Source organism: Genypterus blacodes, unplaced genomic scaffold (genome assembly GCF_046128005.1).
Source record: "Genypterus blacodes isolate CSIRO-AG114 ecotype Tasmania unplaced genomic scaffold, CSIRO-AGI_Gbla_v1 ptg000094l_1, whole genome shotgun sequence".
In the NCBI taxonomy this organism is placed as follows: domain Eukaryota; kingdom Metazoa; phylum Chordata; class Actinopteri; order Ophidiiformes; family Ophidiidae; genus Genypterus; species Genypterus blacodes.
In genome coordinates this window covers 1762585-1780399 of record NW_027466898.1, presented here as the reverse complement: position 1 = coordinate 1780399, position 17815 = coordinate 1762585, and the positions used below count along the sequence as shown (strand labels likewise).

The 17815-nt window shown below is 42.2% G+C and overlaps 1 protein-coding gene across 1 annotated transcript in view; it reads left to right on the top strand.

The window, feature by feature from the left end:
- The window catches only part of plxna1a (plexin A1a), a 201679-nt gene that overhangs the window by 86207 nt on the left and 97657 nt on the right, over positions 1-17815 (top strand). Inside the window, exon 4 of the mRNA XM_076159333.1 lies at positions 13757-13888. Coding sequence (XP_076015448.1) covers positions 13757-13888 — 132 coding nt within the window. The remainder of the gene's footprint in view (positions 1-13756; positions 13889-17815) is intronic.

The window sequence follows — 17815 nt, the reverse complement described above, 5'->3', positions numbered from 1 at the left end:
TAGGGCTCCAAAAAAGCACACATATAAATAGATATTGTGTTCATGAATCATTGATTTCATTTATTTAACCAGACAAGTGAGTTAGAGAGATAAAAGCTCACCTTCTTACCATAATGGTGCCTTGTTTCAGTAATAATAGCTAATCAAGAAACTCAAACAACCAAAAATCAGGATATTTCTCTTTGATCTTCATGTAATCTCTTTACTCCCTCCATTCACTTTCTTTTCATTTCCTTTCCCTTCTTTTTATATCCCCAGCATGCGTTGTGGTTGTAGTATATCATCATGAGTAACTGCTTCCTGTACAGAATATTTGTATTGAGTTCACCCATAATTTCTCCTTCTATGAAATGATCACTGAGGAGCCATTAAAGATTTGATTGTTGCTGTTTATTGTGCTCTTTATTGTGATTGTGGCCCATATATTTGGAATGGAAAGTTTAACTACAGCAGAGCACATTATTGAGCTGCATGAGAAGTAGGAGAGAGATCAAGACAGAGGAGACAATATTTCAGCAATGAAGAGTGCAGAATTTATTCATTCATTCATTCATTCATTCATTAAAATGTTCAATGAGTCTGTACTGTCCTTCCTTCCTTCTTTCTTTCCTTCCTTACTTCCTTCCTTCCTTCCTTCCTTCCTTCCTTCCTTCCTTCCTTCCTTCCTTTCTCTATTCCTCCTTGGCTTTATTAGGTTATAAAACATCACAGGACAGCAGATCTCTGTGCAATCCAAGGCGCCACCCAACTGTTTAATTTGTCACTTAGAATAAATGAATCATTACTCATTCCTTTTTTGCTTCTCTCTATTTTCTTTTCCCATCCAATTTGTCATTCTTCTCCCTTAACCTCATCTTTACCTTTTTCAGCTGTCATGTTTCATTTCATTCTCTCTTTTTTTCTTAAAGGGCCGGGGTACTCAAATCAGTGCCTGCGGGTGTGTTTGTTTCGAAATGCATGGAACAACCTGCCACCCACCCAAGTGGTTTTCTCTGCGTGTCTGTGAATTTAACTGGGTGGATGCAGTCATATATCCATAAATAAAGTTACAGCAATAACAAGAAGGATGAAACCTTTCATAGTGTCTAGTCTTGTGGTCCCCGCCCGCAGGAGCTTCAGTTTATGACCGGGCATTATTACCAGTGATGTTGCGGTAAATAAAAAGGTGGGTAAAGCACTGTATGACCTCCAGGCATAAGGCAGCAATATAAACTAAAATCAATTATATTCACAGAAAGCATTGATTCATATTTAGCTCTACCTTAAAAGAATTTGTCCTCTAATAACTTGCATCACTTTAGTGTTACTTACTATAATGTGCCCCGTGAATTTACATCATAAAGATTTTTATCAGTTTGAATAGGTTGTTAAATGTTGGTAAGCACTATTCTGCACATATAAAGGTGATTAAATTGTCTTTAGGAGAGTTTATACTGCAGTGGCCCTTTGTTACGGTTGGGCTCATATTTTTTTCCCGGTGCCATAAAAACTTCAAGCATCCTATCAGGTGGGATTGGAAACTTTTTTGGTGTTGTTATGTCAAAGTCAATAGCATAAGAGAGGGAAGGGGAAATATAGGGGTCAGTAGACTGGAGTGTGTGCATGCATGTGTGTGGATGTGTCACCGACTGGCACTGTAATGACATTATGAGGAAAGCTCTTTGCGTGTGTGGGTAATGGTGGTGATGTGTGTGTGTGTTTATAACACTGTGGGGAAAGGAGCCCTGTTGCATGTGCAGCATATTGCCTGACACCTGTGATCATCCTTTTGGTGGCACCTTGGTTTGGTTCCTTACCGTTGTGTTTTCCATCATTGATTTCCCTTTTACTCCTTTTAGCCTGTTTAGCCACGATCTGTGTTTCTGTTCACCAACCAGACCTTCCCAGTTTGTTCCAAATAAACTTCACACACCTGTGCGCCACAATACTTTTGCAGTACGTCCACACAGAATAATGAGATTCAACCATTATCTTGCTCTGTCAGTCAACAAGAAAGATTAGGCTTTACATATTGTTACTGTTTATACCTTTGGGTTCTTTGTAAAACCTGATTCAATCCCCTGACTTGTTCATTTGTATCACATGGGGTCCGAGACAGCTCCATATTGGGCCCACTTTTACTTTGCACGTCATTTTGATTTGTTTCCTTTTATTTTATGCAAAATAACTCCCCTGCACTGCCATCCTGCTGCTACACAAGACTAGACTGAAGTTTTGGTTATTGACCCAGAACAGATGGTCACGGCAAACTTAAAATCTAAGTGAATCTTGTTCAAACCTGCTTTGTACAGAACAGAATATTAATGGTGAGCCAAGAATACAAAATGAACAAAGTGGTCCCTCTTACCTTAAATAATTTCTCCCACAGATTCCTCCCATTGACTTCTAATATACTGTATGTCAGCTTAATTATTATTGTGGTGTTATTTTATTTTCCATTAGTTTTATTTGATGATTTATATGTATTTCGCCTTATTACTATGGTTCTACATATCAGCAATTAATCAATATCCCCTTTGTGTACAGGGAGTGGGATTGCAGACGTAACATCACTACTGCATGTCTGTCTGAGCCTAACCTGTGGTGTTAGTTACAGATGGAATCAGTGTCTGGTTACAGCTCCTCTTACACTCATTACACTGATGGATTGCAACTCTATCTCATACACATACGAGCACACACACACACACACACACACACACACACACACACACACACACACCACTACACTGTTGCTAGTAATTAATTGACACATGAGTTACGACCCATGTATACCCACAAGAGTGTTGTCAGTACTCTCACACAAATAAGGAGCACACACACACACACACACACACACACACACACACACACACACACACACACGTACAATATGGCATGTTCACCGAGCTCACTTATCTCCTTCTTCAGAGAAAGAGAGACGGAAGGGGGAACAGAAGTTGTCCACATACCAAAAACATGTAATAGAGCCCATAATGAAAATGAGCAGAATGTGATGACTCATTAGTGGGTTCTCATCTAACCCTGCACTTCCTGCAGCTATTTAATCTCTCTCTCTCACACACACACGCACACGCACATGCACACGCACACACACACACACACATACACACACACACACACACACACACACACACACACACACACACACACACACACACACACACACACAGCCACGTGTCTTTGTGTGTGGTGCTGAGAGAGACAGTATGACTGGATTCCTGTATGTGTGTGTGTGTGTATATGGTGTGAAAGAAAGCCAAAGTCAGAGAGAAATTGTGTGTGGGGCTCGTGTCTGTTGCCTCCAAGAACATTCCGCCACCGACCACCAAATCCCTCCTTGTCCTCTTTGTAGCCTTCCTCGCTCGTCTCATCCTAACTCCCATCCCTCAGCATCTATCTGTTTCTCTTTTTTGATCTCTCTCCCTCTGTTTCCTCTCGCCTGTGAGGTAAGAATTTATCTCTGCAGATTGAACGTCTTCCTCCTCTGAGTGAGTGGAGTTTGTGCGTAATCCTGCACCCTTAAGTGCAGAAATCAATCTGTGTTTGGCTAAATAAGGATTAGAGCTGTTCTCTGGCATTAAATGAAGGGCAAGTCTTTGATATAGGCATCGAACAGTTAACTGTCAACTTTAAGACTAAACCCAGCACATTAGCCCTAACAGCTGCTGTTTAGCTGCTAAAATATGACACACAGGAATCTGTCATTTCTGTTTAACAGGGCTGCAGGGTGTTTTCCCTACTATCTCTTCTGCTGTGGCACCTCCGTGCACACACTTACTACACAGTGGTGACACTACCAGGGGAGTGTGTTATTGTCCTCCACCGTATGGCTGTTTTAAATGGCAATTTGAAGCTCCGCTGGCTCTATAATTAGCTGTAAGCTCCCACAGGAGGGGAAAAAACAGCTTATCGTCTCTCCTTTGTAATTACACATCCGACTAGTGCAACAGATACACACACACACACACACACACACACACACACACACACATACACACACACACACACACACACACACACACACACACACACACACACACAGACAGAAGTAGACACTAGTACAGACAGATGCACAGACATGGGAAGTGTGTGCACATGCCAGCGTCTACATGCACAGCCATGTACTGTAGCTACGTCCATGTGCTTCTCTACCTGTCTGGGACTTTTACTTTCCGTGGCACTGGCAGGGGCAGATAGGCAAAAGTCCAGATAAATAACAGCACAAAGAGAGAACACACACAATCTAAAAATATGAGAGAGACTCCCTTTGCTGTAGCATTTCCTCCTCTGTGTCTCATCTCGGTGCAGCGAAGCCCCGTATGGCAGCAAGAAAGAGGAAAGAGGAAGACAGAGCGCGTTAGAGGCCCAGGTCATTAATCTGACTGTCCACTGCTCTCTCCAGGCTCCCACAACTTCACAGCACAGGGAGGCAAAGACAGAAGGGAGATGCAGAGAAGAAAATAATGAAATCCAATAATAACTGTCCCAGAGTAGCTAACTCAACCAGGTTTGCATGCTAGCAAAGTCAGCTTTTAAATAATGATCCTCTTTTCTTTGAATTCCACTATTAATTTTGAGCCCAGTGCACAGCAGTGTTAGCCAGCAGCCTTTTGCTGATATGCTGTTTTCCCCATATGTCATCCATTGGTTCACTAAGAAGCTTAGCATAGTTGTATTAATTCATTCAAGACACCATTTCTTTATTATATACTGTATATTTAAATGAACTTTGCCGCCTTCAGTTAATCCAATGCTTCGTAAAATTGATTGCATTTATTTAGCAGAGATACACACTGACTGATCAGTTTATTACGCGCCTTTGTGATATCTTAATGAAGCTGAAAATGTTCATGTTGATTCTGGGGTGTTGGTTCTATGCTCTCCATGGTCTGTAGTTAGTGATTAGTAAAGCCTCAAACAATACAATTAACTACAACTTCAGTCATGAATGACGACTGAGTTGAGTAAACACCACCGTTTAAAGCTCCACAAAGGTTCTGTTAGCTCTTGATCTTTGTCCTTGAGTGTCTCTACCAACACCTGTTGAGCTAAATGAGCTGTGTTTAGGTGGCAACTCTTGGTGGAAGCGACACACCTGATTGAACTAATCAAGCGTGGGCAGAGTGAGGACGGCAATGCTGATAGAGAAACACTCCAACAGATTGCACCGTTGTTACAAATGAACTTGTTAATCAAGTGCAAGTTGCCGCCATGCCACAGATGATGTTTTTACAATGAGCTTTGCCAGTCACTGCATATATAAGCTAATCCTGGATCTGCCCTGCAGGTGGGGAATGATAATGATCCCTGCATACTTGTGTCCCGGCGTGAAGGGCCCCTTGTGTCCCTGCTGGCTTTCCGTAGCTTTCATCTCGCTCAAGGCCCGCCGCCGTAACTTGTTCATTCAGTGTCCTCGGTAACACGATGAACGAGGACAGGAGAAGAAAAGAGAGGAGGACGGGAAGGAAGGAAACTAAGGAAGAGTGGTTTGAAGGCTTTCCATCTAAAATAAATCATCTGCTGTTGTGACACCTGGTGTGACACTGAGATGAATAAATGAGGGCAACGTGTGTGTGGGTGTGTGTTTTTACTTTGCATTGATTATTTCACCAGCACAAGTTAATAATTCACACCTCTTCTATCTTTTTAATAGCTTTGCTTTCATGTAAAACCCAAACAAATTGATAAATTATGGCCAAGTATACAAAGGCACGCACACAATCATTGCAACTCATTCCTTGCTTGTGTTCATTTGCACACACACACATACTGTACACGTGTGTTTGTCTGTCAGGGTGCATAGCTATGATAAGCTTCTGGCCGTTGAAGCACTGCTGTCCAAAATGTGTTGCTTTCATTGCTCTCTCTCTCTCTCTCTCTCTCTCTCTCTCTCTCTCTCTCTCTCTCTCTCTCTCTCTCTCTCTCTCTCTCTCTCTCTCTCTCTCTCTCTCTCTCTCTCTCTCTCTCTCTCTGCATCCCTTGAATCTAGTATTAATCGGCACGGCAACACGCCAGGGAAAGGGAGCGAAGAGAAAGAGAGGGGGAGAGAGAGAGAGACATTTATCATTCGTTCAGGAGACGTTTGCCCCGTGACCGCACTGTGACATTGTTTTCTTTATTTAGTTCATTCAGGCCAGCAGCTCATAATTTATACGCACAACCCCGTTAATAATGAGTCGCCTTTCTCCAGGTGGGCCAGGCTCCTGTTTACACACATACACACACACATCGCTACACAATAGTGCACACACATAAAATGCTCAGTCAACATTGAGGTCTTGACCACTCTTTGTCATAGTCAACATACACACAGACACACGCACACACACACACATACACAAAAGGGGTGGCAGTGATGAAGTATCATTTCCTCTTGGTGTTTGCTCCACTCAGGCTGATCCAAAGGAACAAAATTGTGTGTGTGTGAGTGTGTGTGCAATGGTCCTGTACAGCAGGTACTGGAATACTGTGGGGTCAATTATTTTCTTTTCTTTTCTTTTCTTTTCTTTTCTCCATGTTATTCCTCCGTTTACCTCAAAGACAACAGTGGGACCCACACCTCTCTGCTCTTGACAAATTGAGCTAGTTTTAGCAGTGGTTTCACAACTCACTGCAGGGCAAAACACAACCACACACACACACACACACACACACACACACACACACACACACACACACATACACATACAATAATACACACTCGTACTGTACCTACACAGGCTCCTGGGCCACATGATGCACAAGTGTGTTTTGCTTGGCTGATCATGTGTGTCACCCGAGAGCGGATGCATCAAAGGAAAAAGGCAAGAGAGAGAGAGAGAGAGTAAAGGAAAAGGAATAGCAGCCTCAAATCAGATATTGCAAAGGGAAGTTAAATGTTTTATAGATGCAAACACACACACACACACACACACACACACATCACAGATCCTACGGGAGAGATGAAGATTTGTCCTCACTTGTCCTCATCTCAGAGCTGTCAAGATAGAACTATTACAGCGGGAGTGTGAAAACAATAGCTCAGGGCCGGTGGTTATATTTGGGCGCAGGAATACATCCACCGCTTCTGATCTTTCTCGCCATCGACCTGAGCGCTGCCTTTCACCTTGAAACCCTCAGCCTCACATATGCTTCACCGGCTGTTTCATACGCATCTACCACTGAAGCGCTACACCTGTACTCCCTCACTTCTAGCACAGCGACAATCCAATCCTGCCAAAGTCGTCTCTGCTGCAACAATTACAGCCATTTCACTACTGTACATCATCTACAGCAGGGGCAGTTCTATATATCAACAACTAATGTTTTAGATGATATATCCCTGCAGCAACCTCTTTGAATAGAAACTACTTTAATTGCCTCTTTTATATACAGGAACTCTGGAATATTGATTTATTGTAACGTAGGAATCACCTAGAATGCAAATTTCTGGGACAAATTCCCCACAGCTGGTTCCGGGCTTCAAACCGGAGACCGTAGCGTGACAAGTGCATAGGTTTGTGGAAGTGATTTGTCTCTGCAGGGATGTCCTGAGCCTCTAACCAGGATGTGCCTGTGGGAAGAATAGTGAGCTGCTGCTGTAGCACAGTGAGCCCCAGTTATGTCACAAGCGTTATCCGGGCGGTATGACAGAAGGAGACAAGGAAGTACACTGTAAAAAGCCTCTAAAATGTGATACCATCTCATTGCCAGCTGAGGTGAGTCTAGTTTATTTCAATGCATATTTTTGTTATGATGATGGAATGTCAGTGGTGTTTCTGTCTTGTTTCAGAATAATACTTCTGGAATGCCCAGTGGAAGAATGTTTTCGATGAAGAATGTTTTGATGTTAACAAGCGGGATGTAAATGAAGATGAGGGAGTGAGTTGTGTGTGTGTGTGTGTGTGTGTGTGGTTATGGCTGCACAGGAAGAAGGCCTGTGATACTGCTAGGGTGGGGAAACTCAAATCCATCATGGTTGTGAAAAATTAAAGAGGTCTTACACCCACAAACACACACATAAACACAATGTTGCAGCGGTTGCAGTCGGTCCAGTATAGTGCAGAGCTGCAACTCTGGTGAAGGCACTGTGTCAATTTGTGTGTGTGCGCGTCCTGACTTGAATAGAAAGATGTGTCTTCTGTGAGGGTCTTACAGTTATAAAGTGTCACTTTGCACCACACATTCCCCACCTGGGATGTGAGTCAAAGGAACACAGTGACATTTTGACGCTCTCTCTGCTTCGCCGAGGAATTCTAACGGTGCTAATAGTGTTAATAAAGCATGCCAGGGGTCTGCTGGAGAAAAATAACCATTCAAAATGTTGTCAGGTATACCTGGGAGAGTTCCCTGCACTCGTGTGTTTGTTTCTGACTGCTGGTGCTGCTTGAGTCGCCCCCCTCACAGCCACACCGCCCCCCCTTGGCACTCACAGCAAATGGAAACTGAAAATGCTGCACTGCTGCCTAACACACAGCAGCTTTGTCAGTATGATGCAAACACACCTGCTCCTGAGGGGGAGAGTGGAACTAAGACTATTAGCCATGTCTGATCAGCATCTTTAAGGTGTATGACAACATGTGGCCATTTTAAGAGAACAAACAGAGATATATCCACAAAACTTCACCAGACCTTGGCAGTGCTGTTCTCTTAGCCAACTATTGTTAACGGTTAGGAAAACAGCTTCTGTACTGCCGTGCTGTCACTGGCCAGCTGTCTGCCTGTCACTCTTCGTGTGTGTGTGTGTGTGTGTGTGTGTGTGTGTGTGTGTGTGTGTGTGTGTGTGTGTGTGTGTGTGTGTGTGTGTGTGTGTGTGTGTGTGTGTGTGTGTGTGTGTCACCTGGGACTGGCCTCCTGTTGTGAGAGCAGCGGTGCGACAAAAGAACGATGATTAATTTCGGTCCGAGTAACCAGTCTCGCTGATGTGGCTCTACCAAGCCGAGTGCTCGTGTGTGTGTGTGTGTGTGTCTACGTGTGTGTGCTGCAGACTGTGTAGTCAGCAGGTGTGCTGTGATACTTTGGATGCCCTCCAGTCAGGGTCAAACACACATTTTACAGGCACATTGAGATGGCTGCCTTCGAAATCCGGCTGTACCAACTCACAATGACACAGATTTCTCTCTGTCTCTCTTTCCTCACATCTATTTCTGTCTCTGTGTGTGTAAAAGTTATTTACACCTTTCAACTGCCTGTTGAGAATCAACTGAAATTCAATTAGACTTGTTATTTTGAATCTGTCTTGGTTGTGGGGAAGGTGGCAAGATGGAAGTAACCCACAAGGCAGGGAAGCGGGGGGGGGGGGGGGGGGGGGGGACAAAAGGATAAGGGGGAAAGGACGAGTGAATATAAAGGAAAGAGGAGAGGAAGAATTGAGATCCGCATGGTTGTGGTTTCCCGGACTGCCTTACCGACAAGATGTGACCGGTGCCTGAACCCTGTGTGATATCAATCAGTGCAGCACTCCAGCCAAACCTCGTCACTAACCTTTAATTTTTTTTCATTGCCCATACCTGCCAGACACTCATGCCCACACACACATGCCCCAAACACACACACACACATCCAACATCTCCCCCTCCATCTTCTCATACACCCTCACCCCACTCTTAACTGTTTTTCCAACATTGCCACCTACTCTCTTCATGTTGCTGTGCTGCTCTCCCTTTGTGCCATAAAAGAATATAGCACATTATAATGTTACTGGTTTGCGTGTTATAGTTGTAATTAGGCTTAATGTGTCAAAAACGTGCTAATGATTTATTAGTGTTGAAACGCTTCACATTATAACTGCGACACAAACGTTTCCTTTCCACCCTTTCCCCTGCCAGCCTTTGACTCATCGTTTCATCGTGCTCTGCATTTAAATGGCTCTCAGATCTCTCTTTGGCAGCTTGATAATATCACTGAAAATGCACATCTGTGTGTATTTGTACAACTTTACTCTGTGTTTGTGCTCATATGTGTGGCTATGGATGTCTGTATGTGTGTGTCTATGGATGTATGTGTGTGTGTGTGTGTGTGTGTGTGTGTGTGTGTGTGTGTGTGTGTGTGTGTGTGTGTTTATTACCACTATGCCCTGGGTAATTTCAGTGTTGCCTTGGTAATGAATCTCACCTCAGGAGGATGAAGGTTAGAGGAGGGGGGATGGAGGATAGAGTAAATACACAGGAATGTAGATAAAGGGGAAAAAATAGAGGAAGTATCTCCTGACTGTCCTGTAATAAAATTAGTTTATTGTCTTCAAAGTTATCATGAAAAGTAATGTTGGACTAAACATAATTTTCCCAACCTTCTGTACAGTGTTTCATAGCATTCCATTGCAAGACAGCCTTGAGGTCAGGAAGGTGTTGAGTGAAAGGTTGAGGAGAGTGTGTGCTGTCCTTAAGCATCAGCTGCTGATTGCACATCATCCTTCAAAGGGGGATTAGATAATGTTCAGAATATAAATGGAGAATTCAGGGATTATACACAATGCAGCATTCCTGCTTTGCAAGCGATACTGCTAGCTATCTTTTAAACAGCATGTCTAATTTCACACTTTTTTTGGGACTAACTAACGACTAACTAATTTAAATGCAAATATTCAGAACTGCTTTTAAAGTTGAAATCCACCAATGACCTTTGATGTCATAAAAATCAGACTCCTCGACATTGGACATCTTCCTCCCATCTCCCAGATATAAAAGCCTTTATACACTTGTTCTTGCATAGTGCAGTGTGCTCCAACTGACCAATACAATTAATTTGATCAATCAACTTTCAACTTTTAAGTTTTTTGAGGCAAGTCAAGGTAGAGTACAAAGTCAGTCAACGCATATCTCATGCAGAAACAAGTCGTCAAAAAATTCAAATCTAGATGGAAGTCTTGGAATGGTGATGATAGCTATCAAAATGACAAGAGTTTTTAGTTAAGAGTTACTCATAGGGATGAATGTGAAATATTACAGGTGACTCTCAGGTGTCAATGTTCTGGAAGTTATCAATACTACAGCCGATTGTGTTGTTCTGCAGATATTGTACACAACTTTTTTTGGACCATCTGGAGTTTGTTCTCGCTGACACCTTTATACAGCAGCCTGCACATACAGTATACCGTACAGAGAGAGAGAATTAAGAGAGAGGGAGAGGGGTTTGGGGCATCTTGCTTAGACAAAGTCTTTGTGAATTTCTTTAACTGCCTTTGTCTCCCTAACCCAAGTTTAATTAGCATAGTATACATTTATTTGCAAAGCTTAAGGTCAGATACAATGTCTCATAGAGCTTTACAGGCCCACAACATCAAACTGTTTCTTACCTAGCCGACAAGGAAAATCTACAAATAACCTAGGTGTTAGGAAAAACGAAGAAACCTTGGGATATCCTCTCCTCGAGCAGCCAGGTGTGCAATAGGCAGCATATGTGTGGGAGAATAAATTACAAAGAAGAGACAAACAGTACATGAGTTCTCTCTTACAATCTCTGTCTGACTGTCTCCTCCTGCTCTGAATCAAATCAAATTAATTGGGTTGGCTGAATTTTGCAGGAGCTGAACATGTACGCCTGTCCTCTACTTATTGACCAGAGCAGAGAATGGTTGTAAAACACATCATAATACTACATGTAGCAGCCATACAAACACCTTTACCACATTTGCTTTTGTGTGTGTGGGTAAACACTGCAGTGAGTTGGAATTTCATTCCGAGAAGTTAATTCCCCAACATGTTGATATTGGAAATTTGTTTTGCAGCTCACCAGACAAAGGCGATAATTGTCCACTGTGAATTGGACATTCAGGTTCATTCATGTAATTCATTCTCATGCCCAGCACCAGTAATACACAACAGTCATTTGTAGTGAACCATTTACTGGACAACCGGAGCAAGCATGGAAATCATCAAGGTCCCTGGGCAATATTTTTATGTATAATTCATTTGACCTCACAGCTACTAGATGTCTACAAAAATAACTACAATCTACTGGAATGTATTAAAAGGGTTATAATCTGTAAACTCAGCTCAAAGACTTATTTTCTTATGGTCACGCAACGACGGGTTTGAACACTATATCTAACAGGGAGCACATAAAGCCAATACACAGTGGCGTTCCCAAAGGGCAGAGTGCACCCTGGCATGCTATCTCTTTCATCTTAAAGCCCGAGCCTATTGCTAATAAGTTCCAGAAAGGGAGAAAATGGACAAATAGGAACATAAAAAAGTTCCAGATGCCCCGGTGTCGCCCTTTTCTCACTTTTATGGCTATGAATTTACTAAGCGTAGACGTCACAGAGGAGAAGTGAAATTTATAGAGCTGTTAGGGAGAAGACACCTGGAGGTATTTTTGCTGGGTAAACAGAAGACATCTTTCTGAATGTGATCTTGTAATATAAAGTCAAGCTTTTTTAAATCTAAATATTACCAAATGTTTACTAATTTACTTTTTAGTCAATAGGGTATTTTAGGGTTGAAACAGGGCCTCACGTGCTTTGGTGTTGCTCACTGAGAAGTCTGTGTTTGGACACGGAGAGTGCAGAGGTCACAGGAGCAGAGATAATACCCGTAGGCTAGCAGACAAGATGAGAATCTACACTCACCTGCTGTGGCCTGGACTCCCCACCGTGCCAGCCGACCTGAATCCCACTCCAACTGCCCTCTGCCCCGAGCTGTAGGGCACAGCCCGCTCGCCGCCCCGACCCCCCTGTCGCACTCTACCAAACTCTTGCGCTCATCATAAGTGAGACGGCAGCCCCAGGGCATGTAGCTTTTTTACAATGGTCAACAAAGTATTGTTGTGGATGCGTGTTTGTTGATGTGGGAGCAAGATTAGGGACTGCTAAAACGACTGACCTGTGGACAGAGACAAGTGGGACACAGCTCCCTCACACACATACACACTCCTGCACACTTTTGAAAGTTGTGGAATGTTTTGTTGTTTATGCACTCAATTCTAAATTGCACAGGGGGAAAACCACACAAAAAAAAAAAAGATTTGAAGAATCTGACTTATCCTAACTATTCTTAAGATTAATAATCAACTAATGTGATGTGATTATCCCACAAGTGACCTTAAAAGTAATATTTCAAGAATCTGCAAGGTCTCCTCTCTAGTTCTTCCTCTTATGCAGTGAAAACATCACAAACAGAACTAAACAGAACTGAAATGCTGCCATGTTGGAGGAGTACACGGAGGAAACTAGAAAAGTCACAAGTAAAGAAAGTCACAGTCTGTCATTTTTGTAGTAGACTCAACATTTGTAAGAAACATCAAAAGAGCAGAAACTATTCATTTAGTAGCATCTGTCATACCCAGTGCAGCACTGTAATCAGCAGGTATTCATCTGAGCAATGTGGATAAAGAACCATATGCGTTTCAGTTGAGTAGATAATAGAATAAATTCATTTTCTGACCATATAAAGTAAGAAAGCAACAAAGATGATATGAGCTGCGCAGGACATTAAAATGATCATGAAAGTATGTTGTTACTTGGTGATGGTTGATGTCAGCTTTATATGACCCAGTGGGACGGCGTGCACAGTGCATACAGGAGGCTTAAATCATCTGATATACAGTTAGTGCTTACTTCTTTCTTTAATGATTCCTAAATAGTTTTTGGCAGTCAGGGAACCTTTTCAAAGGTTGCACAAGGATGCACAACACTTTGTCTGTGTGTGCAGGTTTAAATTTTCACAATTTGCATAAAAATACAATTTGTGTAAAATAAACCCAATGTCACTATCGGTGTCTGCATGCTGTTTTAATCTCCTTATCTAAATACAATTGTCTATGTGTTCTCTTTCAGCTCCTGGTGAACTCCATTACCCAGCCTGCATTGCTGTATGAGAACGTGGTGGTGAGCGATGGCAGCCCCATCCTGAGAGATCTGCTCTTCAGCCCCGAACACCAGTACTTATACGCCCTCACTGATAAACAGGTATGAGCAACACACGTGTGCATAGAACATAGGAATGATGTAAATACACACACACACACACACACACACACACACACACACACACACACACACACACACACACACACACACAGAATGATCCACAGCTGGTCCAGTTGAGAAGTGCAGGACATAATGCGTCCTTCAGCTGCTGTTGACAACACAGAGGTAAAGATGACTGAATATCAATAGACATTTTTCTGTCTGGTGATTTTAGGGATGGATCTAGTGGTGCATGACAGTCTCTGCCATACAAATACATACACACCTTGCTCAGTGTTTGTGTGCGAGTGTGTGTGTCTGTCAGGCCTGCATATATGTGAAGACGCAAATTCTTCACACTAAGAAGTATGCATGCAGTCTCACTCATAAATATACATAACACAAACACAAACATACGCACATACCTTGTCAGTAATCTATGAGATTGATTGAGTGATCATATTGAGGACTAAATGAAGATGTCAGGAGAGTATTAAAAGTGTAAAGAACAGACAGGGAAATATGGAACCGTGGGGGAGAAAGCAATCAAGGTAAAACGTGCATGCCACATAATATGCATGGTCACATTTGCAATTTAAGCAGTATTACACACACACACACATACACACACACACACAGAAAAAGAGATAGCTAGAGAGTCATGAGTGCTAATTAATAACATGAATATTAACATGTCCCATATATAGAATGCAGCAGCATTCCACCCCCACCTCATTGGAGATATAGTGAACGCAATCTCTTTGCATATGGAGCGTGAAGAGTGTGACGGCTTTATTTTTAAAGCAGATTTTGCACATGACACAAAGAAGTTCTGACTGCAATTGCAAATAAGTAGGTGCAATTGTCGTATACATTTAGAATGCGATATAAAGGGGCTGTGGAGTTTTTGGGGGAATATTGTGGAGTTTATTTTGAGAGTAGGAAAAGTCTGTAATTCAGAATTTGTGTAAATTTGCAAGAATGAACAGGAATAAATGATCTAAATGTGTCATACGTGCAATGAAAATGATGGTTGTCAGCCCAGTTATTATAGGATTAAGCCCATTTAGTTTGAACACACAGCATAAACACACACGCTGTTGAGGCCCTGCAACTTCCTCCCCTCACGTGTCCTCTTGCCTTACCTCCATGACTCTCTTATCACACAGCGGTTAATGACGAAGATGTGATAACCTTCAATGAGCCTTCCCCAGTATGTAGACAGTAACTGCCATGCGAGCGCTGTGTAATTTACCAGCGATTAGACATAATTGACTTCCATGTGTCTGAATGAGCACAGAGGGGAAATGGAGTGTAATTGATACAAATGGACAGCTTTATTGTTGATGTGACAGAGGGAAAAAGTCCTCTCAATCATGGATAGATTGTAGCGGGGATGCATGCATGATACATATACAGTACACATGTCAATTGTGGACCAGCTGTGTGATAGATGTAGTAGTCAGATAGGAGGGCATGGCTGGAGTATCCCCAGAAATAAAATGCTTCTATTTCATATATCACCAATATTATACACACTAGATATGTTTCAAGTGTGCAAGAAACCATGGGATTGGACAAAATGTCTCACAGAGAAGTGCTTGAAATAGTGTTAGCTGTATGGCGCCTTTTGATTAATATATATTCACAATAAATGGTGAGCTGTCAGTAGAGACTATAGGAATTAAGTGATGGTATAATTTACAATAATAACACCAGCAACAGACCGGTGTCCAACAAGTATCTCTGCTTGAGCCAGCAGCGCTCAGCTGTGTCTCAGCAGGCTGTAGAAAGCTACACAGGAGGAGCCTGCTGGGAGTGCTCACACACTTGTGCTTTTAACTCCTGTCATCTGCATTAAAGATGAAGACTGCTGTCACCAGGAGGTCTTTTTCTATTATTAAAGATGCTGCTTTATTTTTTATGAGCATTAAGGACTCAGTATAACATATGTCCAATACACATCTGTGCATGATGCTGTGATGTTGGGGTGATGACGGGGTCTGACTGCAGAGAAGCCTTTCATTAAGCTAGAACGCAATCATCTCTGCTGTGAGATGATCCACATTTGTATTGTTCTATTTCCTTATAATCCCCATGTGTAGCATGGGAAATTGAGGTTGATCTGCAATTCTGAATAAGTCAACCCAACTTGAGCTCTTGTTGAGTATGAATATGCTATATTAATAGATGACAGATACATGTTGGTGGAGATACATTACACAATGGCACTTCCTTTATGAGTCAATATCCAATAACACCCATCCATCATATCAGGATGCTCTATCTATGCATCTATTTTTAACTGTTTACGCCTTTCGAGGTCATGGAGGCTATAAGGTTAATAAAGTCACTAAGGTGTCTTTGTTGCTAGGCACTTCCTCCAGCTATTCTTGTGCCATTCTTAGATCAGATGTAATATAATCTAATGCGTTCTGGGCTTGCCTCATGCTTTGCTCCAAATTTAACATTGCCCAGAATGACTTCCAAAGGAGGCGTTCAGGAAGTCCTGATCAGATTCCAAAACCACCTTAGTTGGCCCCTTTCAGTGAACAGAAGCTGTGTTTCAAGATCTGAGCACTGCACTTTGATTGGAGGAAACTCAGCAGCAGTAACAGTAGTCTGGTATAACAGCCATACTGAGGATGGTGGACTCATCATATGATTGTTGTCCGTCCAGAGTAATGACCTGCGATTTGAAGGTGTTTGTCAAACCAATGCATGCTGGTGCTACATAGTTGAGATGCAATACTAAAGTCATCAAACTGAACTATTTAATCCTGATGTCTGATTTGAGATTATATTCTTTCTTTCTTTCTTTCTTTCTTTCTTTCTTTCTTTCTTTCTTTCTTTCTTTCTTTCTTTCTTTCTTTCTTTCTTTCTCTCACCTCCCTGTCTGTACCTGTTTATCTGTGTGTGTAATTTTCTCAAAAGAACATCTGAATCTGTAGAGTAGAAGCAGTGGATAGAGGAGAGATGCCCATCTCACCCTAAACAAAGAGAGAAAAGGTGCTGAGAGCAGAGAAAGTGGATAGATATAATTGGGTGTCCAGACATTTCCTTTTTTCCTCCAGCTCATCTTGGCTCATTGTTTTAATATTCTTTTTGAAGGGGTAGAGGTCCGTAGAGCGCGTCCAAGTGTGTGTGTGTGTGTGTGTGTGTGTGTGTGTGTGTGTGTGTGTGTGTGTGTGTGTGTGTGTGTGTGTGTGTGTGTGTGTGTGTGTGTGTGTGTGCGCGCGCGCTCCCAGTAGTACGTTTGGACAGCAGAATATAGCAGGAGATACACTGCCATACACTGCCAAACAGTCCTATTCCTGACGGTACAGGACTGTAGAGTGTGCAGAGCCTCACTGGCCTACTGAGTAGCTGAACACATCATCCCAGCTAAGGGCTGTCTAGACTATAGATAATGTAAAATGGTTTAAGGTCACTGGCTTAGCTCAGGGGTTTGTACTCTTCCTCTTCTTCAAGCTAAAATAGAAAGAATCAAGTATCCCAAAGATACAATCTTCCCCTGTCATCCTTGCATGCAGGAGTTTAGTTACAGTCACCAATCAGCTCCTAAGGAGAACCAGCAATGCTATTTTGTATGGGACTAGTATTTTGTAATTACTTTACAAACAGGACAAGACATGTTAGACAGTGTTTGTGACATTATCAAACAAATAATAGCTTCACACGAGCACTCCCACTCGATTTTGTTGCAGACGCTCTATGAATGAGGTGCATCAACATAAATAAACTGATTAATCAACTGAGCGGGTTGAGATGTCATGTAGTCATCAAACTATCAAATACATTTTTATTATAATCACACAGATTTTACAGCACTATAATTTACTGTCAGATTGAAACAGGTCTTTTGCATATTATGAATAGCTTTCCCAACATGTAAATGAGGAAATACTGTACTCACGCCCCCACAAG